Source organism: Pelodiscus sinensis, chromosome 15 (genome assembly GCF_052426305.1).
Source record: "Pelodiscus sinensis isolate ZL-2025 chromosome 15, ASM5242630v1, whole genome shotgun sequence".
NCBI classification, from domain to species: domain Eukaryota; kingdom Metazoa; phylum Chordata; order Testudines; family Trionychidae; genus Pelodiscus; species Pelodiscus sinensis.
This window is the reverse complement of record NC_143066.1, coordinates 28,316,949-28,341,135: the sequence shown is the minus strand read 5'-3', so window position 1 is coordinate 28,341,135 and position 24,187 is coordinate 28,316,949. Positions and strand designations below refer to the sequence as shown.

Sequence of the window (24,187 nt, the reverse complement as noted above, 5' to 3'; positions counted from 1 at the left end):
TCAGGGCCAGATCCTGCTTGCCGCATTTGTGCTCCAAAGGGCTACTTGTGCAAGCAAGCCAAATGTTCAGGATTCATGGGGTGAGACATTCTGGCGAGGTTTGTGTACTGCAAACCAATGAAAGGACTCAGCAGTGCTCTGAAGTCTTCCCCAGTGTCTCTGAATGCTACATACAGTGCAAATCCCAGATCGCCTGTCAAATTGCAGTATCAAAGAGTGACAAAACTTTGAAGTACAAAATACAAGAGAGAGCAAGAGAGCAGAGTGAGGAAGGCAAGACTGAGGGGAAACATGGTTCCATGGCCAGACACTTTGTGTCTGGTAAAATGTTAGTTTTTCAGCTTTTCTCTTTAAAAAAACAAAACCCAAAGCTTTTTATCCACAATTCTCTGTTATTTTTTTCTTTTGCAGGGTACAGAGAAGGGCTTCTTTGGAAGAGAGGACGTGACAACGGGCAGTTCTTAAGCCGGAAATTTGTGTTATCAGAACGGGAAGGTGCTTTGAAGTACTTCAACAAAAATGATGTAAGTGACTGGGCCACAGCACAGTCACCTGATGTTTTGTTCTCATGGGTTTGTCTTTGGTCAAACCGTCCCCATGGTGCCATTTTGTCATAAGGTGTCACTGGCTTTTCGGTGGCATCAGATCGTTTGCTCCTCCACTGCTGTAGGAACAAAAGCCCAAGGCCCAGATTAGTAAAGCTTAGGCATGGCTGGGCTCAGTGGTGCAATGCTGAACTGATTTAGGAGTCTACTTTTCATTTTAAAAAGGGATTTAGGCATGTAGGAGCCCAAATCTCATCAACTCTCAATGAAAATTTGACTCCTAAGTGCCTAAATTCCCTCTCAAAATGATATTTAGGTTCCTAAATTGGTTAGGCATTACAACGCTAAGCTCAACAACATCTAAATACCTTTACAAATCTGGGTTAAGGTGCCTCATATTTTTGGGTGCCCTATGCAGCAGTGTATGCTGTGTATGCCTAAGGATGGCACTGGCAGGGTGATGTGGACAGTAGAGATTATTTTCTTTGTTTTACCCCCAAATCCTCTTGTTGCAATTCTCCTTCCCATCCAGGTAGAACTCTTGTTAGTGTCCAGCCCAAGCAGTTCTGAGCTCCCCAAACCTCATTTTGGTGCTTATCTGTAATTACCATCAGGGCAGTTCATTTAGTGGTCTCAGGAGAGACATTCTGATTCGATACGAACCAGTAGTTGCATCAAAACAATGTGACTTTCAATGCTGATCCCTCTCCGAGAACCCTCAAGCGTTGTTCCTCTGCTCCCCGACACTCCTTTTCTAATATCAGCTTTTTCCATGCTTATTTCCTCAATCCTACAATTTGCCAGCCATGTTGTGTAAGAGCTTAATGGTTATAAGATCTTTCATCTACAAACCATGGGCAAAAATCCCATTAAAATAATAGTGGATGGAACCAACCGAAGTCTTTTTTGGAAGACAGGTGAGCGATGGCTTCATGGTGAGGAATGGTAACGGAAGGAGGGCCATCTCTGATGGTACTGTCTCCTCCATTCCCAGAAGTTAATTTTAAAGGCGTATTGGCTAGAGCTGTCAGCATCTCTGCCACATTCTCTGTGAGGCAGGCCTCGTTTGTGGGTTGGAGAAATACAGGCAGTCCCCGGGTTACGTACAAGATAGGGACTGTAGGTTTGTTCTTAAGTTGAATTTGTATGTAAGTCGGAACTGGTACATATTTTGGGGGGGGAGGGGGAGCTGGAGTTAGGTGGAAAAGACCTTGATTCTCATAAAACTTCCTTATTTTAAGAAAAACACATACTGTTTTGATATGAAGGTTACGTACAAGATAGGGACTGTAGGTTTGTTCTGAAGTTGAATTTGTATGTAAGTCGGAACTGGTACATATTGTAGGGAAAACTCTAGCCAAACATTCTCCAGAGCTCAGTTTTATTCTCCCATACCTCACTTCCCTCAGTCCTTTATTCTTAAGCTGAGGTGTCTGCTGAGAAAAGCCGCTCTGCATCTCCCTGGTCTGCTGGGGGGAAGCAGCTAGTGCAGGGTTGCCTCACACCGTTTGTAAGTAGGGATCTGATGTAAGTCGGATCCATGTAACCCGGGGACTGCCTGTACCTAAAAGGAAATGAGTCTCCGGTAACCTAGATGAAGTTACTGTCATCCACGCCAGTGGTTTAAAAACTTCTTTCACTGCTCAAGGTGACGCCATAACTGACCACAAGTGTAATGGGAACCATGTTGTTCACACACTTCCACCCTGCTTCAATTTCCCCACCACCTCACATATCTACTTCCACTTCAAAACCACAGTAAGGCTTCATAAGCCCAAGGCTGCACTTGTACCTGATGTGAGGTGGACACTTACCATTTGGTCACTGGTATACTGGGACTGAACTAGTCAAACCATGTGCACACTAAACATGATCTGAGATATACTGCACTCCTTGCCTCAAAATAATGTGACAGATGTTATATCTCACACAAGCCAGTAGTTGTCAACTAAGTCATGGGAAAAGAAACCCCCCACAAATATTCACAGATATACTGAGGTTCATAAAGCCAAGATTTTGGTTTAGGTCTGTTGTTTGACGGTCCATTTCTACTAGGCCTGCTTGTGTACTGTATCATCACCTCCATACTGGATGACTAGCTGGATACCATCTCTGAAGCATATTAGATATATTTGAAGTATTGCCCATTAATTTAATCCAATGCAATATCTTAGGCCACCTACAGCAGGTGAGAGCTGGTTTATTTTTCTTCTTGACTAGTGGCAGAATGGACTGGGAGCAAAATTTTTAGACTCTGCCCTCAGTTATTTCTTCACTGTCCTCTCCCTGGTACAGAGTAAGTCCATGTCTGTTTCTTCTGGCTCTAAAGCCAAGGGATCCAAAATCATCAGCTTGCTGTCCTTGGAAGGGGCACTTGGTTATTTCGGGATGACCCAAGTGGTCCATGTCATGCTGTATTTGACCTCCCTCTGAAAAATGGGCATAATGGTGCTTTCCTACTTCCCTGTGGTCTTGGGAGGCTTATTTCAATGCACACTTTGAGATCTTTGCATAGAAGGGGCATTAGGAAAGGGAGTATGACTATTATAAATTCCCTGTTGAAGGGGTTGGGAGAAGACTTACAAAGAATGAGAACCAGCCTCATGGTCATTGTTTCTGTTAGAACAAGAGATACAGACTGCTGGCCAAATTCCACTGCCAAATATATATGGCTTCTGGCAGGTTTAGTGGCTCTTCCTCTCAGGTGCATCTGATCATGGTACTTAAAGATCCTTGACTGACTTCAGTGGAGCTACTTTGATTTTCATCAGCTAAGGTTCTGAGACACCTTGCTTAGGACTTTTAGGGCCTACTTGTCCACTGTCTTAAACCAGTTGCAAGGCAAGGGAGCTACAGCGACATAAACCAGTGGTACCAAGTGGAGAGTTGGATCCTTAATCTTCAAGGGGCTTTATTCACCTTTAGTAGCTAAATCCACAGAGGGCCCTTTTGGGGCAGGTTAATTGTTAAATCTACTTCCTATAAGTAGAGAAGGCCCAAGCATAATTTTTTGGGCCCAATACAAACTTGTAACATGGGTTTCCTCCCATACACAGTCCCTCATCCGATACATATAATCTCATGAGCCGTGAAAAAATTTGTTTTAATTCTGAAATTACTGTTATATATTCTCAATGTCTTGATTTTTTTAAAAATTTTCATTAACCAATGTGACTGCAAACATTTTATAATTAGGCCAATTAACTATAAAGCTTTATTTTGTATTGTCCTTTTTCATTGTAAAATTATGAATTTGCTTCCTCCCCCAAAGTCAATTTCTCTTGCATGGTCACACTCAATAGACAAGATAGTTAAGTGGCTCAACAGAGGTTCAGTGAGTTGTGTCGAAGGGAGTCTCTGTCAGTGCTCAGAAGGTCTCAGGTCCCAGCGCTTAGACCTAATCTGTAAAAAAAAGATCTAACAAGAGAAATAAATTATGTTCTCCTTTGTAGGCTGGTTGACAGGGGGCAGTGGGGCAGTTGCCCCTCAGCCTACTCATTCAAAGGGACCTGCACTGTTGCTACTGCGACACCAGGGATGCCTGGAGCCCTGGGTCCTTTAAACCACCACTGGAGCACCACTCCACCTGCTCTGTGTCGCTCTGAGGGCTGGAGGGTTTGGGGACTCTGCACTGCAGTCCAGGCAGCACTGAGGGCTGGCTCCACCCCTTCCAGGGCCCGTGTAAGCTGTCAGCCCCCCTGCTCCTTTGTGAGGCTTGGGAAATACTGTGCTGTCTCTTGTACGGCCCAAGGATCTCTCAGTGTGGCGACAGATAAGGGCAATCTGAGGAGCTCAGGGTATGTCTACACTAGCTCGTTAGTTCGAGCTAGGTAGGCCAATGAGGGCAACCGGAGTTGCAAATGAAGCCCGGGATTTAAATATCCCGAGCTTCATTTGCATGTTCCCGGGCGCCGCCATTTTTAAATCCCCCTTAGTCCGAACTAACTGCCTGCGGCTAGACGCAGCAGTTAAACGTTAATTCGAACTGACTCCTCATTCCACGAGGAGTAACAGTTAATTCGAACTAAGGAGTCAGTTCGAATTAACGTTTAGCTGCCGCGTCTAGCCGCGGGTGGTTAGTTCGGACTAAGGGGAATTTAAAAATGGCGGCGCCCAGGAACATGCAAATGAAGCCCGGGATATTTAAATCCCGGGCTTCATTTGCAACTCCGGTTGCCCTCATTTGCCTACCTAGCTCGAACTAACGAGCTAGTGTAGACATACCCTCAGTGAAAAGCCAACAAATGGGCTTGTGTAGGAGAGCGCATGATCTGTGCGGAAACTAGTACTTTGCCGTCAGACGGACAGCATGGCAATAAGAGATTTGTTGTCACTTGCAGAGGAATAACGTTCAGTTCTTCCAAGCCAGCTGTGGACTGACTGGTTCAGGATGCTTGGGATGCTGAAAGCATCCTGACCTATTTGGTAAGTGGTCTGTATTTTTTGCCTGACTGAGCACATTTGTAATAGTGTTCATCCAGGCACAAATACAGACCATTTACTAGTCCAGTGAAGAGGCCAGTGGGAATCTGGATTCAGAAGGAAGGTGATTGAGAAGAGCTTAGGGAGAGGGGGCTCTTGTGCTAAGGAGGAGGAGTGTCTGAAGTCACGGTGTAGCAAGCACCGCATCCTGTCTTGTAACCAAACTGATTTGCCCCTCTTCTGGGCTGAACCTTCCCCCTGGTGCTGGGGAGCCAACAGACTTGCCAGGTCCCTGTGCAAGGTGAGGGGGCTGGGCTCTGCACTCCCAGAAGGGGCGGGGCCTCCGGCAGAAGGGGCAGGGTAGGGCAGCATGCGCTCCCGGAAGGGGTAGAGCCTCAAGCAGAAGGGGTGGGAGTAAGGCAGCCAGTCATCAGTGCCACCCAGAGCGCACCATGCCTCCTCCTCCCAATCGGCCCTCAGAGCTGCCTGGAGCACGCCATGCAACACCCAGGCCCTTTTGAATCGCAGGGCAATTGCCCTCTTTGCACTCCCTGTCTGCAGGCCTGCCCTTGTGCTATAATATTGCACCAACTCTGCTGCACTTCCCAGAGCGGCAAAGCACTTTCCCAAGGTGACAGCAGCCATTGATTGTGGACTAGGTAACTTTGCTGCATAATCACCAGGCTGTTTTGGTGATGGGAGAACAGCAGCCTCGAAAGGGAGGGGTTCTGATTATATGAACTGCGCTCTGGTTTGAAAGCCTGTGCTGCCTTTTAGATGTTTATTCATTCAACTGTGCTTTCCAGGCAAAAGAACCCAAAGCAGTTATGAAGATTGAACATTTAAATGCGACTTTCCAGCCTGCAAAAATAGGGAACCCACATGGACTACAAATTACTTATTTGAAGGACAACAGCACAAGGAATATCTTTGTCTATCATGAAGATGGCAAGGTGAGCACTCAGAGCTAACCGAATAGGCTGGTTTACATCCCAGGTGACATGAAGACCTCCACAGAGCCACCTATCACTGTGAGCAAAGCTTGAAACCATCTCGCATCTCCCCACAGTAACTAGGCCATGAGCTGGTGCAGAGACAGGCCTGGTCTAAGGGATGCACTCAGGGTGATCCGCTAGTAAGTGTGAAAAACTGGGACGAGGTGGAGGTAATTGGTGCTGGTATAAGACAAAACCCCAAATATTGGGATCAGGACTGTACCTAAGGGGGTGTGCAACCTGGGACAGCTCCCCCACTCCATGCCCCACCCCTACTTCACCCCTTTCCTCAAACTCCTACCTCCGCCCTGCCTCTTTCCAGCTTCCACCCCCTCCCCCAAGTGATGCTGGGGGTCAGTGGAGCAGAGCAGAGGAGACAGGCTAGGGCTGTGGTTGCTTGCTGCTGCCTCCACCAGGCCACCCTGGACCCTGCATCCCCTGAAGCATTGGTTCCCCAAAATTGCCCCAGTCCATCCTATGGACAGGATGACTCTGGTTGGGACTCTCCATACAAAAAGGGGACATCTGGTCACTCTAGCCTAGATATACTAATATGGCCTCTTCCCCCCACAACTTCCAAGCAATGGGTTAGTGACAGTAATAATTCTCTTTTTTATTTAATATGAAGCAGTCAGAAGGGTTAAAAGAGGTGGAGCCTCCTGGAGTGTGGGGTGGGAGACATCAGGCGGTCCCTGAAGGCCTCTAAATAAAGGAATGTTCTGTCTGAGGGGGGCAGGGAGAGCGGCTGGGCCAAGTGATTCCCATCAACTTCTGATCCTGGCAGGTTGAAAACCTCTGTACTGAATAGAAGGCAGAAATTGATGGGAGGAGGCTGACCCTGCATTGCCCCTGAAGGGATCGGTCACTTCCCAGACCCAGGGAGATTAGCAGCACGTAGAATCTAGTGGTTGCTCCCATCACTGGTGCTTTTTCAGAAAGTGGGGCTGGAGTGACAGGAGCCATCTCACAACCGAATTCCCTTCCCCCAACTCCTTGGAACCCACTAGATCAGGGCTATTCGACTTTGGATGCTTCAGTGGTCACAATGATACTCACAGCACAAGCCGAGGACCACAACTTAAGTGTGGTTGCGTATACATGCAAATATATATGCAAATATATGCAAATAGCTTCTTTCACACTGATGAGCATGAGTACAAAGATTAAGGCAAGATTACACGAAGGCCCCATTTAACTCAGTTCTGCTGATATTAATACAAAGCAATATTTACCCGATTTCCACTCATATGACAGCACTTTTAATGAGCAATGACAGAAGACCATTACATTGATTACGTTTTTGTTTTGGCTCCCACCTGCGGGCCGCATGTTGAGCCCTGTGTAAACCCAAACTGCACTGCGGGCTGCAAACAAACGGGCCATGTGTTGAGTAGCCCCGCACTAGATCATAAAGCAAGCCCTGAAATAATCATCCAATTCGGGCCCACAACCATCATGTCTGTGGATTTACTTTCCTATGGTTGTGCAGCTGCCTTCATTCTTGGACGTTGCAGGAAAGTAAGGAGACACTGCGCCAGAACAGCACTGCAGGGTTTCACAGTACTAGCCATTCCTGCAGAAGGGCCACCTGACTGCTTACCCAGCTGCTCATGTCTGTCCACATGGACAATGCATATCCTAGGGCAGTGGTCTCCAACCTTTTTACACCCAAGATCACTTTTTAAATGACAGACCAAGCCAAGATCTACCGGCCCGCCCCTTCCTTGAAGCCCCGCCCTCTCTATTCTCCTCCTTTCCATCACTTGCTATCCCCAATCCTTATACTGCTACTTTAAAAAAAAATCCCACCATTTCTCGCAGCTACTCACCTGTGCTGTTGCTCGGTGAGTAGCTGCTCCTCAAATGAGGAAATCTAATGTAAATGTACTGTGCAGGCGCGCAGTTCAGAGAGGGCTTAAGAGCTACTCTTAGAGCCTCCGAGATCTACCGGTAGATCACGATCTACTGGTTGGTGACCACGGTCCTAGGGATATAATGGTGTAGTCAATTAACCAATTAACTGATAAGCAAAAGCTTATAGGTTAATGCTATAGACTACACGCATTCGTATCCCCCCCACACACACACCTCTTGCCATTACATTTTTTAGCAGGCTGGCCAGCAGTTCAGCTCAGTCCTGGCTTGCGTTGGGTGCCGGACCTACCCCCGCTGTGGCTCTGCATTTAAAATGCATTAGGAGACAGGCAGGTAGGCAGCCCATCTCACTGCCAGCTTGTGGCGGGTCTGGAAGGTCAGACTCCTCCCCTCTGGATGGGGGCTGCTCAGGGACTGTAGAATAGTCGAATAACCAGTAAGAATTCATGAGGTTAATCGACTATTCAATTAACCAATATTTAACATCCCTAGTATAAGCCCCACCTTTCCTAGTGGCAAGTAGGCAAGGGCAGATTCACTCCCCACCTCGTCTTCAGACAAAACAGGTCCCTGGTGCTAGGAGGAACAATGCCTCATGGACTGAACTGTAATACAAATGCCCTCTCCTCCTCTGTAATAGATACAGGGGGAGGTAATTAGTGAAAAACCCTTTTTGCTTCTATTTTGTGCTGCAGTGGATCTGAACTGGCTTCCTGCTTAGTTCTGACCCTCCATGTAGGCAGCAAAGTCAGGTGCCTGGTCAGATTAGTCACTAGAGTGGTGTTCTTCCAAGATGTCCACTTGTTCTTTCTAGCAAAGGATGGCTGGCTGGATGGGTGAAAGCAAACGCTGCTATCCCATTTTTAAATGGGTAGGTCTTTGCCCTAGGCAGGATTATGTCTGCATACCTTGTGATTGCTCTGGTTATTTACTTGCAGAGCTGTGTTTCTTTAGCCTAGTGGTGTGAATCAACTGGTGTGGCCTCTCCATCTTAGTACATTGCAGTTCATTGCTCAGCTCAGCAGGAGACTCAGTCACAGTAAATGATGCGGCGTATTTCTGAATCTCAATGAGCTGCCCCCGCAGCGGCTCTCCTCAGAAATTCTCCCTACTTCCCTTCCCTGTGTGTGAATTATGTGACAAGGTACCAGAGCCCTTATACAGTGGAGTAGGGGCACCTGATCATGAGATATCCCTTCAATACAGCAAGGTGTCACTCCTGTCACTGACAGTCAATTCTCCAGCAACAATTTTACTCCAGTGGCTCCTGCTTATGAAAGATGTAGTTGTTATCATGACTATTTATGATTGGTTTAGTGCTGATAATCTACTTGGCCCTGTACAGCACACAAAACAGAAACTTTCCCTGTCCCGAATAGCAGAGACAGGCACAATGAAACATACAGGAAAATCTAGACAAGGCTAGTTTTTGTCTTTTAAAATGATAAATACCCTGCTGAGCAGCCCCGTAGAAGATGTAGTTTGTGTGGCTTTTCTCTGTTCTTTTAAGAAGGATCTTGTGGTCTGATTCTTTTTTCACACTGGAGTTATTCCTGCTTTACAATGGTGAGAAAAGGTGAGTGAGGTCATATCTTTTGTTGGACCAACTTCTGCTGGTGGTAGAGGGCATGTCTTCAGTATGGGCTGGAGCCACAGGCAACGATCAGTGGAGGTCTATTTATCGTGTCTAGTATAGACGCGATCAACTGCCGAGCGCTCTCCCGTCAACTCTGGTACTCCACCAAAATGAGAAGAGTAAGCAGAATAAATGGGAGAGCATCAGCTGTCCATTTACCACTATGAAGATACTGCAGTAAGCAGACCTCAGGACATCAATTTCAGCTACATTATTCTCATATTTGAAGTTGCATAACTTAGATCAAAGGCTCACGGTAGTACAGACAAGACCAGGGATAAGTTTGTGAGCATACACTGAGCTGTTCTGCAGGTCAGAAGAAGGAGAATTAGACCTCCAATGTATCTTTTACAGCCCAGCCCGAGGAGGGTTTACGGAGGTAGTTTAGGAGCTTAGTTGTACATCAACATGCAGTGGGGAGGAGGTAAAGTTACTGAGAGCTCTCGGGTGTTGCTCTCCAAATGGCTCTAATGCCAGAATGATCCTCTACTGAGCCTGGGTGGTCCAGAACATGGGAGTAATCACATCCTCCTTTAAATGTTTATTCAACCAGTTAAATAGTTATTAAAAGAGCTGCCCTGTTTCCCTCAGAGTTTTCACTGCAACAAAGTATTGCCATCTCAAATGGCTCTAAATGTTAAAAGCTAGTATTACATTTTAAATGGAAAATATATTAAGGCTAGAGACAACCTTGGCTAGCTTTAAAAAAGAGGAGGTGGGCCTTCTGGCCAAAGTGCAGGATGGGACTCAGAAGAACAGGATTCTGTTTCTGGCTTCCTGGGTGACCTCATTCCAGTCACATCATCTGTCTGGCCCTCAGTTTCCACATCTGCAAAATGAGGCTAATAGTCACTTCACCTCTCTGTAGCTTGGTTTTCCCTCCCAGCCTTTCTCTGTCTTATCTGCTTAGATGATAACCAGGGACTGTCTCTTAGGGTATGTCTACACTACAAAGTTAATTCGAACTAACGGATGTTAGTTCGAATTAACTTTGATAGGCGCTACACAAGTGCTCCGCTAGTTCGAACTTAATTCGAACTAGCGGAGCGCTTAGTTCGAACTAGGTAAACCTCATTCTGTGAGGACTAAGCCTAGTTCGAATTTACTAGTTCGAATTAAGGGGTGTGTAGCCCCTTAATTCGAACTAGTGGGAGGCTAGCCCTCCCCAGCTTTCCCTGGTGGCCACTCTGGGAACCACCAGGGAAACTCTATTGCCCCCCTCCCGGCCCCGAACCCCTTAAAGGGCACGGGCTGGCTACGGTGCCCGTGCCAGGTGCAAGCCTGCCAGCACCCAGCCGGCAGACCCTGCACCTGGCACGGCTCGAGCCAGCCACCCGATGCCCCCCAGCTCGCCACCTCTTCCCGGGACCAGGCTGGCAGCTCCCAGGAGCTTGCCCGGGACCGCAAGAGGCAGGCAACCGCCTGGGCTAGTGCGGATATCGTGGACCTCGTCCACAACCTCCGCACTAGGCACAGGAAAGCGGCCGTCTAGGGCAGGAGAGCTGCTAGCCTGGCCACCCAGGAGCAGGTGTGCATGAAAATCAGGTGGTCCACTATGACCTCCGACCCTGAGCCCTGAGCTTACAATGGCCGTACTGGATCAGACCAAAGGTCCGTCTAGCCCAGTAGCCTGTCTGCTGACAGCGGCCAATCCTAGGGACCCTGGAGGGGATGGACCGACGACAGTGACCAAGCCATTTGTCTCGTGCCATCCCTCTCTAGCCTTCCACAAACTTTGGGCAGGGACACCACTCCTACCTCCTGGCTAATACCACTCCATGGACCCAACCTCCATGACTTTATCTCACTTCTCTTTAAACTCTGTTCTAGCTCTAGCCTTCACAGCCTCCTGCAGCAAGGAGTTCCACAGGTTGACTCTTTGCTTTGTGAAGAACAACTTTCTGTTACTAGTTTGAAGCCTGCTACCCATTCCTTTCCTTTGGTGTCCTCTAGTCCTTCAATTATGGGAACTAATGAAGAACTTTTCTTTATGCACCCTCTCCACCCCACTCATGCTTTTATAGACCTCTATCATATCCCCCCTCCATCTCCTCTTTTCTAAGCTGAAAAGTCCCAGTCTCTTTAGCCTCTCTTCATATGGGACCTGTTCCAAACCCCTCATCATTGTAGTTGCCCTCCCCTCTCCCACACTCTCTCTTCCCCTTTCCCACCTCCTTTTCCCAGTCTCCCCCAGTTTTGTTCAATAAAGAGAGATTCTATTTTTGAACACAATTGTCCTATATTTAGTACATTAGGAAGGGGGGCTAGGGAGGGGTAAGTGGAAGGAGGTGAGGGAGGAATGGGGTACGAGCCCCCAATGGGGAGGACTGGGCTGGCTCAGCGGGCTTCTGGGGGTGGAAGCTCTCCTGCAGCCCCCCAATTGCCCCCTCTCCCCAGATGGCAGCCTGCGGCAAGTGCAGCCGATCTGATGGCCGAGTGCTGTGATGTGCCCAGTGTGGGTACTCCAGGCAATCGAAGCCAGGACTGCTTTGCAAGCCGGGCACCCCTGAGAACTGTCTGTCCGGGATGGCGGTCGGGTCCCTTTAAGCACAGCCCTCGGCTAGCCTGAGGCAGCAGCTTCATGCTCTAAGTCCTCATCTGATGCCCTGCCGGCACTGCTTCCGGCCATCCTTAACCCCAGTTCAGGGTCCACTTAATGTGGACATGCTAGTTCGAATTAGCAAAATGCTAATTTGAACTAGTTTTTTAGTCTGGATCCGTTAGTTCGAATTAGCTTAGTTAGTTAAGTTAGTTCGAATTAGCGCTGTAGTGTAGACATACCCTTACTGTTTATGTACAGCACCTCTCACAGTGGGGTTCTGATCTTGGTTGAGGCCTCTAGGTGTTAATGTATTATAAACAACAGTGTGGTCTGAGTGTGGCATAAATAAAGAGGACCTCATCTGCATGGGCAAGTTGCCCAGCTATAACTTAAGATGAGCATTTAAACCTGTTTACTTAAACCAGTGCAAAACCCTGTGTGGCTGCCCTTATTCTGGTACAAAGGTGGCTTTTCTTGGTTTTGTGTATGTGTGTGTGTTGTTTAGTTGAAATCTAGTTAGAACAGGTTTACATTAAACTGGAATAAGAGCACGCACAAAGGAGTTTGCACTGATGTTGCTATATTGCTTTCAAAACAGATTTAAATTAAACTGGTGCAGCTCTCTTATGCAGTCATGGCCCAGGGGGGTGCCTGCTTGTCTCACATGCGTGAGGCTTTAGTTTATTAATGTTTGTAAAGTGTGTTTAGAGCTTCAGATAGAACAGGGGTGGGCAACAGAGCCACCGAGGGCCGGATCCGGCCTGCCAAGTGGGTGGGAAATTAGGCCCTGGGGGCGGGGGAGCACGCAAAGTTTCCTCCGCTCTGCCAGTAGCACACGGCTCTTGAAAGCACCAGGCGCTCCTGACAGGGCGAAGTTTCCTCCACTCTGTCCCTACCCTCTGAGCAGCACGTGGTGCTTAAAAGCATCATGCGCTCCTGGCAGGGTGGGAGGAGGCTTTGCGCATGCTTCCAGCCCCAGGTTCTACTTGGCGAAGCCTCCTTCCACCCTGCCAGGAGTGCGTGGTGCTTTTAAGCGCTGTGCAGGGCAGGGACAGAGTGGAGGAAATTTTGCACACTCCCCCAACCCCAGATCCTATTTGGCCTGGGGGCATGGGAGCGTGGAAAGTCTCCTCCAAGCCAGGGGCATGGGCACCCAGGGAGAAGGGGGGGCAGGAGGGCAAAGGCGCTCCCCCACGCCCAGACCAATCATGCTCTGGGGGTGGGGAACCCGGAAGTATCCCAGCTACACCTCTTCCACTCCAGGCCCTTCACCTTCTGGTCTAGCTCGGGCCCACCCCTGAGATAGAAGGTGCTGTGGAGGGCAAAGTCTTGTTGGCTGAAATATGCTGACTGGGTATAAAAGGCTGAGGCATGGGAAGTGATCGCTTTTAGCAATCAGGGTGTGTCTAGACTTCCCCTGCATCTAGACTGCTGCCGCGTTCTTTCGAAAATAAATCGAAAGAACACGGCAGTTTTTTTGACCGCGGAAAACCTCGTTTTACGAGGAAGAATGCCTTTTTTCGAAAGTGCTCTTTCGAAAAAAGGCGCTGTGTAATGCAAACTGTGCTTTTTCGAAAGAGAGCATCAAGACATAGAGCAATAACAAGTCTCCTTTTTTTTAAAAAGAAGCTGTTGAAAAGACATCGTTTTAGTCAGAACATAGGAAAGACGTTTAAGTGTTGATATGTCATTTTGAGATTATTTTCCCTCATATTTAAATTTTAAATTCAATTTGTGATGGTTGCTGTAGATTTTTTCTGACTTGTTAGACTGAACTTGATTTTACTGTTGTCCTCCCATGTTGGGATAGTTCTTTTCATAAACTAAGAAACAAGTTCATGGAGCAATGACAATTTACCCTTGCTAGGGACCTGCCCTCAAGGAGGAAGGCCGATAGGCTTGCCAGGCCCCTGGGAAAGATGAGGAGGGCCTGGATTTGTGCTCCCAGAAGTGTCAGGGCCTCAGATCGAAGGGGTGGGGCCAATGTTCTCTAGAAATGTTTTCATTCATGTGCAGATTTTTTCCATCTGTGCGCAGAATAAATTTTTATATGTGCACCGAGGCAGGTGTGAATGTGCACCACTAGGAGAAACACAAACCTAGCTGTGGGCACTCTGCTACTCAGCTGAGCAGCATTGGAATCTCTCCTGAGTGGCCGCACAAGCGCACAGCTTACAGGGAACAATGGGCAAAGTTGGGGGCAGTACTCTGGGGTTCCTTCTTCACAGCCAGCTCTCGAGAGCTGCCTGTGCCTGGTGCCCTTCCAGAACACCTTCCATTGTCCGGGACCTTTGAATTGTAATGCAGTATTGAAGAGTGCACTGATGCAGGTAATTTACTTTACATTTGTCTAAAATTTCCTGAATGAAACTTAAAGACAGTCCAACAGCAGAAGATCTGGAAATCTCTCCAGCTTGGGGGGAGGAGGAGAGAAATTAATAGAATCTAAATAATTGAAGACGACACCAAAGAGATATTTTACTACAAAAAAGGAAAAGTGCTTGAGACTCCAGGAAGTCCATTAAGGGCTTTGCTACTACTATAGATTGTACATGTAAGCAGTGGCAATTACTGAAGAGGGATATGGGGGAAAGGAAGGACCACTGGCTCTGTGACCTCCTCCCCATGCCAGGGAGAGCTGGGACAGCCCCACCTGCCCCAGGCTGCTGGTGAGAGTGGAGAGTGGCAATTCCTGCTGTGGAGGGTGGGGGCAAGCTCCCGAGACTCTAGTCCCTACCCACAGGGTTTGAGGGGCATGTGCCCTGTGCAGCCCCAATGCATCACTCCTGCATGGAAGGTGCTCAGAAACTAGCTATGGATGGCAGCATAAAACCTTAATTCAGCGAAGGATGTATATAACTACTTAAGCCTTTGCTGAATTGGGGCCTACCTATAGTCTCTCATTCACTACTGAAATGTTGCCCTGCTTTCTATCCAGCAGTTGATGCTAGACTGTGTTGCTCCCATGTTTTCAAGCAGACATTCTCCCATACTGCCGCTTATGCTTGGGATGAACTTGCTGGAAATAGCCAGAGAGATACCCCATTCTTTCCTTCAAATCCCTCCTTAAAACACTTCTTTGCTGTGATGCCTACAATACATTTTTCCTCAGGCTGCTGGTAATAATGAATGCACCTTCTGAATCACCAACATCACTTCCTGCAGTACCTGGGCTTTCCTCTGGAAACCACCCAACTTAGTCAATTCCAGGCCCACACTGGACTAATTTTACATGAGGGGGAGGGAGAGGGGGGGAGAGAGAGAGAGACTGACTGACTGACTGACTGACTTACTTACTTACTTACTTTTAGGTGTTGAGCTACAGGCCGGGAGCTCTAGACCATGAATCATGTGGTACAAGTTTTTGGTTTTGTTTTGAGAAATAAAACTTCCTACTTTTGCAGTGACTGTTTTCTCTTGTGGCATCTGGAGACTGCTACATGTTATTAAAAGCTAATAAAATGTGCTCTGTCAGATGAAATATTTAGTAAGCATCCTTTATGGTAAGCTTTGTTGGAGGGACTTCAGACATATGTACAGTAAAAGCTCTGTTATTTGGCATGTTGGGGGAATGAAGGGAGCCAGTTAATTGCTGCTTCTGGTTAATTGAGAGTTATACTTTATCAAAGGAATGCCAATGTTCAAAGAATTAGAATACAGTAAAATGAATAAAGTATAAAATAATACATGGGTACTCACCAATCCAGTATGTTGGACTTCACTGCAAAGTGGTTGTTTTCTTGAAGCACATAGGTCTATACAGTAGGTTATTTTACGACACTATATACACTCAGTGCATGTTATACACCCAGAATACTAAAAATACACTTAACTCTAAAGCTATATTGACCATAATTTAATCTTCCTTTGATTCAGAAGACACTTCAGGATCTTGCAGATCATCATTAGCAACATCAATTACTGGAGATGTAGGCGCAGGAGTTTGGTCTGGATCTGCAATGACACCATGACACACTTTTTTTAATAAATCCCTAATTTCAGCTTGCTTGTTTTTTTGCCACTTTTGCATAAAAGTAGAATACAGAATGTGTGATTGCATAAAGTGCTGGGCAGTATGTTAGTCTCGGTTACTAGATTGAAAAGTTGTATTTGGAGAAACGAGAAATGCCAGTTAATTGAGCTTTCTGGTTCGTTAAGTGCCAATAACAGAGCTTTTACCCTACAAAGAAATGGCAGTTGTATTGTGTACACCATGATACTGTGTGTTCTGTATTGTCCAATCCTTGTCTCCATTGTAGTATCCCACATAGGAGAGAAGAAGCAGGGCTTTGTTGTAATGAACATAAAGGGGTTTTCTGTTAGTTCTCTGACTTTGTAGCTTCGAGTCTGATGAGAAGAGCATGTTTTGCTTGTGGTTGTCACCAAGTGCCTGTCCTCCTGAGCTAAGCAGCTGTAGAAGAAATTGCTGATTACACCCATGTGTTAATAATGTACAGCGTACGCCTGGCCATTGTGACCTGCCTGCATATTTCATCCTGTACTCAAAGGGTTAACTGTTATTCCATTAGTTACAATAGAATGTGAACTCTGTGCTGCAGGATGTCAGTAGGTGCTGCTGGCTAACAAAGAGGAAAAAATACAAAAGGAGCAAAACTAACGTATTTTACAATAGAATGAGGTGTTCACAGAATACCATTGAGAGTAATGTGAGAAATATTGGATAGCACAATTCAGCCATGGAAACTGAATTACATTCTAGATTTTGATTTAATTTTGTTTGTACCTTTAGGCTGCAATTCTGCAAAGCACTTGAATACATGCTTAACTTGTGGCATGCGCTTACGTCCATCTTTCTTTCGCAAAGCCCTCAGGCAGCCTTTGAACTCAGTGGGGCTCGGGCTCTCCCTCTGCAGAACCACTGCTCAGCAGAGCACTGTTGCCGGAGACGACATGATGGGAAAGACAAATCAGAGCAACATCCCAGTGATTATCACTGTGTAGATTGTATGTTTGCTGACTCCAGCTTCTCTTTTTCATTATTAGGAAACAGTGGATTGGTTCAATGCCATCCGTGCAGCACGGTTTCATTATTTACAAGTGGCATTCCCTGGAGCTAGCGATGTTGATGTGAGTTTTTCCTCATCTTTTTTAGCATCTCGTTAACAAGCTGGAAAGCCTGGAGAATACTCCATCCTTCAGAGTCTGCTTTATAGTTATTATGTTTAAATTATTTTACTGAGAACTAGAGTCCAGGTGCAACACCTGCTACTACATCTAGCCATGGAAACTGGGGTGGGAGGGTGTCTGTTTGAATTCCTGCATTCTTACCTGTGTCGTGCCAGAGTCTGTTTCTGTTATTGTAAAGTGCTGATTGCTACAAAGCCACACAATTAAAATAGTGATTTAAATAAAATGATTAGGGAAAGAGTGTCATACTCTGGTCTTCTGGCTGAGATCAAGTGCCGTATTGCTTTACAGTTTGATTCAGCTTCTGCTGCAAGAGTTTTCCCTTCCTTTCCTGGAGGCTGGCACTACAATTTGAAAGTAGTGTCACAAAGTGTAGTATAATACCAAGATGAGTTACTCGTATAATATAAACAGTGTATTACATTGTAGTTGCACTGCAATTGCAGTTTAATTACACTATGGCTTTGCTTTTAGATATGGGTAATTACCACTAATTCATCTAATTACCAAGTTGACAGAATGATTGATTTATCCACTATTACCTCCTTGGTTTTATACCTAATACAGGTTGAACCTAGCCAGTCCAGCACCCTTGGGTGCCAAATCAGAGAATTTGTCAAACTACAGGAGGTCAGTATTATCTAGCAGTATTACCAATGCTTCCACTGCTTACTTGGCTCTTAGAAGACATTTAGGTGTAAATTAGAGGTAAATAACAGCACAGAACATTGAGAGCCGGGACTGGTGGCTGTAAACAAACTTTATGGGACTGTGGGAAACTTGGCCACACCCATGATAAGTGAACATCCAGCTAGCTAAAATCATGCCAGACCACAGATGTTGTCAGATCAGAGAATGCAAGGCCAGAGAGGTTCAACCTGTACATGTATTTTAGAATCCACTTGCATTAACTATCTAATAATTATACATACTTATAGTCACTGTAGTGCAATCTTTGTTTAATAAGACTTTTCCACCTCTAAGTACTTGATTCAGTTAAAATTTGTTTACAGCATTATATCAAATTCTCATGAAAATTCACAAATCCAAAACACAAAATCTTTTTGCTTGGTCATTCACATGATGATTGATGTTAGAAATCTGGTTGCTCACCAATACCATTCATGACAGAAGAAAAATGAATGATATTTTACTTGCCCAAAAAAGAAATGATTACTTGGTGTGACTAGGGTATCAGTAGACTTTTGCAAGCCTGGATTTATGACCTTGGAATGTAAAATTCCTGTATTTTTATGCTAGTGGAAAACAGACTTTATTGTTATTTACACTTAGGCATCTTATAGTGGGTGTTACTGGATTTTTTTTGTTGCCCTCTTTCAGGCTCTTTTACATTGCTAAAGTGGTGTAAAGGGGCCTAGTGTAAATGAGAATAGAGCTAAGTGCTTCAAGAGATGGGTAGGTATTGTGATATAGACACAAGAACTGCAAACTGCACCTTTTAAGAAACCTGCAGCCTTTTATGAAGCTGGCCCATCCCTGCTATGTACGGAAAGGCTGTGTCCAACAGGAAGGATTATGACCAGGGATTTCTCTATACCCTCCCTCTGGGAGTGTATACCCCCCCCAGAATTTCCCCATCATCCCCCCAGTTTTGTGAACTATAGTGCCGTACAGTCCACCTTCACCCTCATCGACCCTGACACCTCCCCCCCCCCCCCGTGAATTCGAACACTCCCTCCCCCCCAATTTCAATTTCTGGGGTGGCTACTGATTACGACACTTTGCACACAAAAATACTGCATCTTGGATGCTGCTTAGCATAATGTTTGGCCACAAAGGGTTAACAATTCTGAAGTGATAAAGGGTCTTTCCAGTAAAGACAAAATCCCTCAGCTGCCTGCCAGTCTTACGACTGGAGATGAAGATATTCTGGATCTCTGCAAACCAGCTGTGTGATTCTCCAGGGTGCTTTTTATGTGATCACATAACTGGTTTATCAGAGCCTTTTGTTAGACGGAATTACATGTCACAGGAATGTAATTTTTAAAGCTTTGCCATTAATAACGTGTTTCAATGCGAGGCAGGGAGTGGGGGAAGGTGAGAAGTATTTAATCAGCCTTGTCAGCTCCCTTTGCGGGTGAGTCTCACTTTTCTTTTTAAAGAGCCTCACGCATCTATCTGCAGAGATCTCGCCGTTAACAGCTCATCTGCGCCAAGTGTTTTTAAAAATAACCTAGGCCCTGGTAATTATTGTCAAGTAGATCTCAGCAAAAGGGGCGTTCACAGACATCCTGTGTTGTAGCCCTTACAGGCAGATGGCATATTAGGGCTTGTAGATCTCCTGTAATCATATTGATCTGAGAACAAGTGAGTGAGGAAAGAGAGAGGTGTGGGGGGCGGGGGCAGACTTGCCAGGCCTCTTGGCAAGAATGGGGAAGTGGCTTTGCACTCCTGGGAGGGGCCTCTGGCTGAAGAGGCGGGGCTGGGGCAGCTAGCCCTCGGCAATGCCTGGGAGTATGCCAGTCCCTTCCAACTCAGGCCTTAGCTCTGCCTGGAGCGTGCTATTCTCTAGTGGTGATTTAAAGGGCCTGGCGTTCCGGTCATTGCCACTGCTCTTGTGTTAGCAGCAGCAAGAGCCGGGCGCCCCAAGCCCTTTTGAATCTCTGGGCCCTGGGGTAAGTGCCCCTTTTGCCCCACCCCATTGGCAGGCCTGGGAGAGAACAACTGGTGTCTGGGGGCTCCTACCTGATGTGGCAGGGATTTGAAAATGATCTAGGGCCGGCTCTTAGGGGCCTGATCCCGTAGGTCCTTCCTCCAGCGAGTAAGCTGTCCGTGGGGCTACCTCTCTGTTGAAGGGTTCACAGAATCAGGCCCTGAGTTTTACACAGCCCTTACTGTGGCAAAACACACCAAGAGAACACACCCAGTCACGATGCTTCCTCCCCCCATTGGAATTAGTGGGAGTTTTGGCACCGGTTTCAGAGGAGGCAGGATTTTGCCGAAGGACTTCATGAGCAGTATCTGTAGAGCGTAAAAGAGGCTGCTTAGGATGATTCCTCACTTTCCTTGGACCAGGCCGAATGTTAAAGACACAGTGTAACGATCAAAGAATGAACCGCTCAACCCTGCCGTCGCCCCACAGCGGAGGGGCAGTGAGCATGGGAAACGGGGACCCTCAAATGGCAAGCGTGTAGGAAGGAGGGTAGGCACAGGAAGATGAGGCTGAGTCCATCTCCCATCATCCCAATAGAAGCATCTTGTTTCCATTGAAAATGTAATGGAGGGCTAAGTGTCACCCGGGGAGGGTGGGATCGTCCATAGCCTCAGGGATCCCATGCATGCAGTCAGTGTTCTCAGGGTGTACAGGGGGTCTGCTTCCTCCTCAAACCCATGGAGGCATCTGGGATAGAAGAAGAGGGGACTAGGGCCTTGCCCAGTGTCAGCCTGCAGAGCTATCAGGGCATGATGTGGTGCAGAGAGGACCCTGGGTGGGCTAGGGAGCTTTGGAAGGGGACAGTATCCCTGCATCCCACTCCGGTGCAGGTTTTAACCTGCTGTATCATACACAGCTGTTATTGACTGTTTGTAAGATTTTGGGAGCAGGGATCATCTTCTCATTCTGTGACTGCAGCGCCCAGCACAGTAACCCCTGACTGGGGCTTCTAGGTGCCTCTGCGGTATGCATAATGAATAATTAAATATTATCACTATGTCTTTGGCTGCAGCCCCAGTTCTCACAATAGCTGGGGACCACGGGGTCCAGGACTGCAGCTTGATTTGGCTTTCTTTGGGGTCAAGGGGAATTGTGCCATTAGCTTTGACGGGGAGAAGGATTGAGCCTGAGGTAGGTCTTCCCTAAGAATTTAACAAGGAGCTTCAAGTTAGGCTCCTAAATTCACTTAAAAGAAGTGATCTGATTTCCAAAACCCCTGAGCACCCAGCAGTCCTCATGAAAGCCAGTGGAGCTTGTGAGTTCTCAGTGCATGTGAAAACCAGGTGCCGGATGATGAACGAAGTTAGCTTGAGACCTCCAGTTTTGAAAATTATGACTTGCCCTTCCCCGCCCTCCCCCCCCATTGGGTTTTATAGCTCCAACAGGAACATAGACACTGCTCTTTATAGCCCCCTAATGCAAGTCCAAATTAGCTGACCCCTCCTGGAGACTTGCAGTAGCCTGATGTGTCAGGGTTTTTTTTTTTTGCAGTGTAGACGTATCCGTATTACAAACCTAACACGTGGTCAAAGAAACGGAAATAGTCTTCGGGGATGATGAGAGAACAATAGGAATAAATAAATCCACTTCAGTAGGCAGAGCAGTGTGTTAAGCTGTCCCCAGCCTGCCTGTGGGCCAGAGTTAATGTGCTCTCTTGGAGCTTTTTTTTTCCCATAAGCTCCCATTAAAAAGATAACTTGGGGCACTGGCATGACAGTGCTTAAGTTTGCATCTGTGACACATCATATCTCCATTGGTCTAAAGTTCCCTAATGTACTTTTTTTTTTTTTGCTTTCTTAATTTGACAACTCTAGTTGGTGCCAAAGCTTTCTAGGAACTATCTGAAGGAAGGTTACATGGAGAAAACTGGACCAAAGGTAGGACATCCTGTATTTTGTATTCATACCAAAAATGAGTTTGTTCTGTCCTGCTGTGTGAGCCACATAATGGTGGGGCAGATATGCTATGGGAGGATTAAAGTGTGAAATCCAGCCATGAACAGCATGTGCCAACGTTTCAGTCCCTTTGAATTTATCTTTTGTCCTGCACCCTCACTCTTGATTTTATATCCAAGTTCCTTGTGCTCTCCCTGCTGCCCGCCATTGTTTCCACTATTCATTGCTCTTTTCAGTGTACCTATGGTGTTATAAACAGACTAGAGACAGGCCAAAGGTAAAATTCACACTCCACCAGGACATGCAGAAGTAAAAGAGCTTGGTGTGGCACTGGAGGGGTAACCTGCCTCTCCCTGCATCAGCTCCATATCAGCGATAGCATGTGCAGCCGTTCTATATCACTGCGCCCCCCACTTTGTGGAGGGCCAGATTAACTCTTTTGGGAGTCCAGGGCTATTAGATTTTTGTGGAGCCCCCTAGGCTCTGGGTTGGGGCAGGAGGGTCAGTGTAGGAGAGGTGATGTCTCTGACTAGAGGTACAGGCTCTGAGCTGGTGATGGGGATGAGGGATTTGGGGGGCAGGAAGGGGCTTCAGGCTGGGGCCAAGGGAGTTGGAGTGTGGGAGAAGTCTCAGGGTTGGGGTGTGGGCCTGGGAGGGAGTTAGGGTGCAGAATGTGGCTCGTGGCTGAAGAAGGTGAGAGTCTGGGGTCTCAGCGGCAGTCTCTGCGGCACTTAAGGTGTGGGAAGGGGCTCAGGTTTGAAGGCAGGGGTTGGGGTGCCCCCAGGGACTCTAGCCTTGCAGGGTGCAGCCGGCTCCTTGCCCCTCCTGCCCACTGCATTTGGGATGACATGTGCCCCCTTGTGCCTTTCCTACACATCACTCCTGGCAGCTACCAATGCTGCTTTAACTGATCAAAAGTGGTGCAACTATTGAGGTGTAAACAACTATTGAGGTTAAAAAACTCTGTGTGAAAAGGAGGATGCCCTATCTTATGGCAGGTGCTGGATAGTAGTAATGTATGTGCCATTGATTTTACATGATTTACATCCGTTCTTTTTATGACAATTTCCTCTAACAGCTGCTGCATGTTATGAAGCTTGTCTTGCTAAAGAGCTACAGAGGATCTCCTATTATACCCCTGATAAGTGTTGGGAACGTCCCAGTTTTGTACAGTATTTTAGTGTGTGGAGGAGGAGTTCATCTTTTTAGATGCAGGAACATTTCTTTAACAGTGTCAAACTGTTTCTTATAATCTTTTTAAATTCTTTTTCTTCATTTTAAAGGGCGGGGGCAAGAGATTGTAGTTGACAGAACAGAAACATTTCAGAAACCAAGGCAAGATTAATTGGTTAAGATTATTTTTGTTTCCTTCTTATGTCTATTCTGTGATCAGTCATTTTAAGACAAGTCATTTTAAGCAAGAGGAAGACCAAGGACAGGGTAGGCCCACTGCTCAGTGAGGAGGGAGAAGCAGTAGCAGGAAACTTGGAGATGGTGGAGATGCTCAATGACTTCTTTGTTTCGGTCTTCACCGAGAAGTCTGGAGGTGTGCCTAACGTAGTGAATACAAGCAGAGAGAGGGTAAGTTTAGAAGATAGGATACACAAAGAACAAGTTAAAAATCACTTAGGAAAGTTAGATGTCAGCAAGTCACCAGGTCCTGATGAAATGCATCCCCGGATACTCAAGGAGCTGAGGGTATGTCTACACTACCCCGCTAGTTCGAACTAGCGGGGTAATGTAGGCATACCGCACTTGCAAATGAAGCCCGGGATTTGAATTTGAATCCTCGTGAAATGAAGAGTAACGGTAGTTCGAACTAGGAAGCCTAGTTCGAACTACCTAGTTCGTGCCCCGTGTAGCCGCGCTGCACGGGTTCGAACCAGCGGGGTTTTAAAAATAGCGGCTCCCCGCTTATGCAAATGAAGCCCGGGAAATTCAAATCCCGAGCTTCATTTGCAAGTGCGGTATGCCTACATTACCCTCCTAGTTCGAACTAGGAGGGTAATGTAGACATACCCTGATAGAGGAGGTATCTGAGCCTTTAGCTATGATCTTTGAAAAATCATGGCAGACAGGGGAGATTCCAGAAGACTGGAAAAGGGCAAATATTGTGCCCATCTATAAAAAGGGGAATAAGAACAACCCAGGAAACTACAGACCGGTCAGTTTAACGTCTGTCCCAGGGAAGACAATGGAGCAGGTAATTAAGGAAATCGTATGCAAACACTTGGAAGGTAATAAAGTGATAGGGAATAGCCAGCATGGGTTTGTGAAGAACAAGTCATGCCAAACTAATCTGATAGCTTTCTTTGATAGGATAACGAGCCTTGTGGATAAGGGAGAAGCGGTGGATGTCATATACCTAGACTTTAGTAAGGCAGTTGATACTGTCTCGCATGATATTCTTATTGATAAACTAGGCAAATATAACTTAGATAGGGCCACGATAAGG

The 24,187-nt window shown here is 46.6% G+C and overlaps 1 protein-coding gene across 1 annotated transcript in view; it reads left to right on the top strand.

The window, feature by feature from the left end:
* Nucleotides 1-24,187, top strand: part of ADAP1 (ArfGAP with dual PH domains 1) — a 127,826-nt gene that overhangs the window by 90,974 nt on the left and 12,665 nt on the right. Inside the window, exons 5-8 of the mRNA XM_006112840.4 lie at nucleotides 412-524; nucleotides 5,774-5,920; nucleotides 17,020-17,103; nucleotides 21,652-21,714. Coding sequence (XP_006112902.2) covers nucleotides 412-524; nucleotides 5,774-5,920; nucleotides 17,020-17,103; nucleotides 21,652-21,714 — 407 coding nt within the window. The remainder of the gene's footprint in view (nucleotides 1-411; nucleotides 525-5,773; nucleotides 5,921-17,019; nucleotides 17,104-21,651; nucleotides 21,715-24,187) is intronic.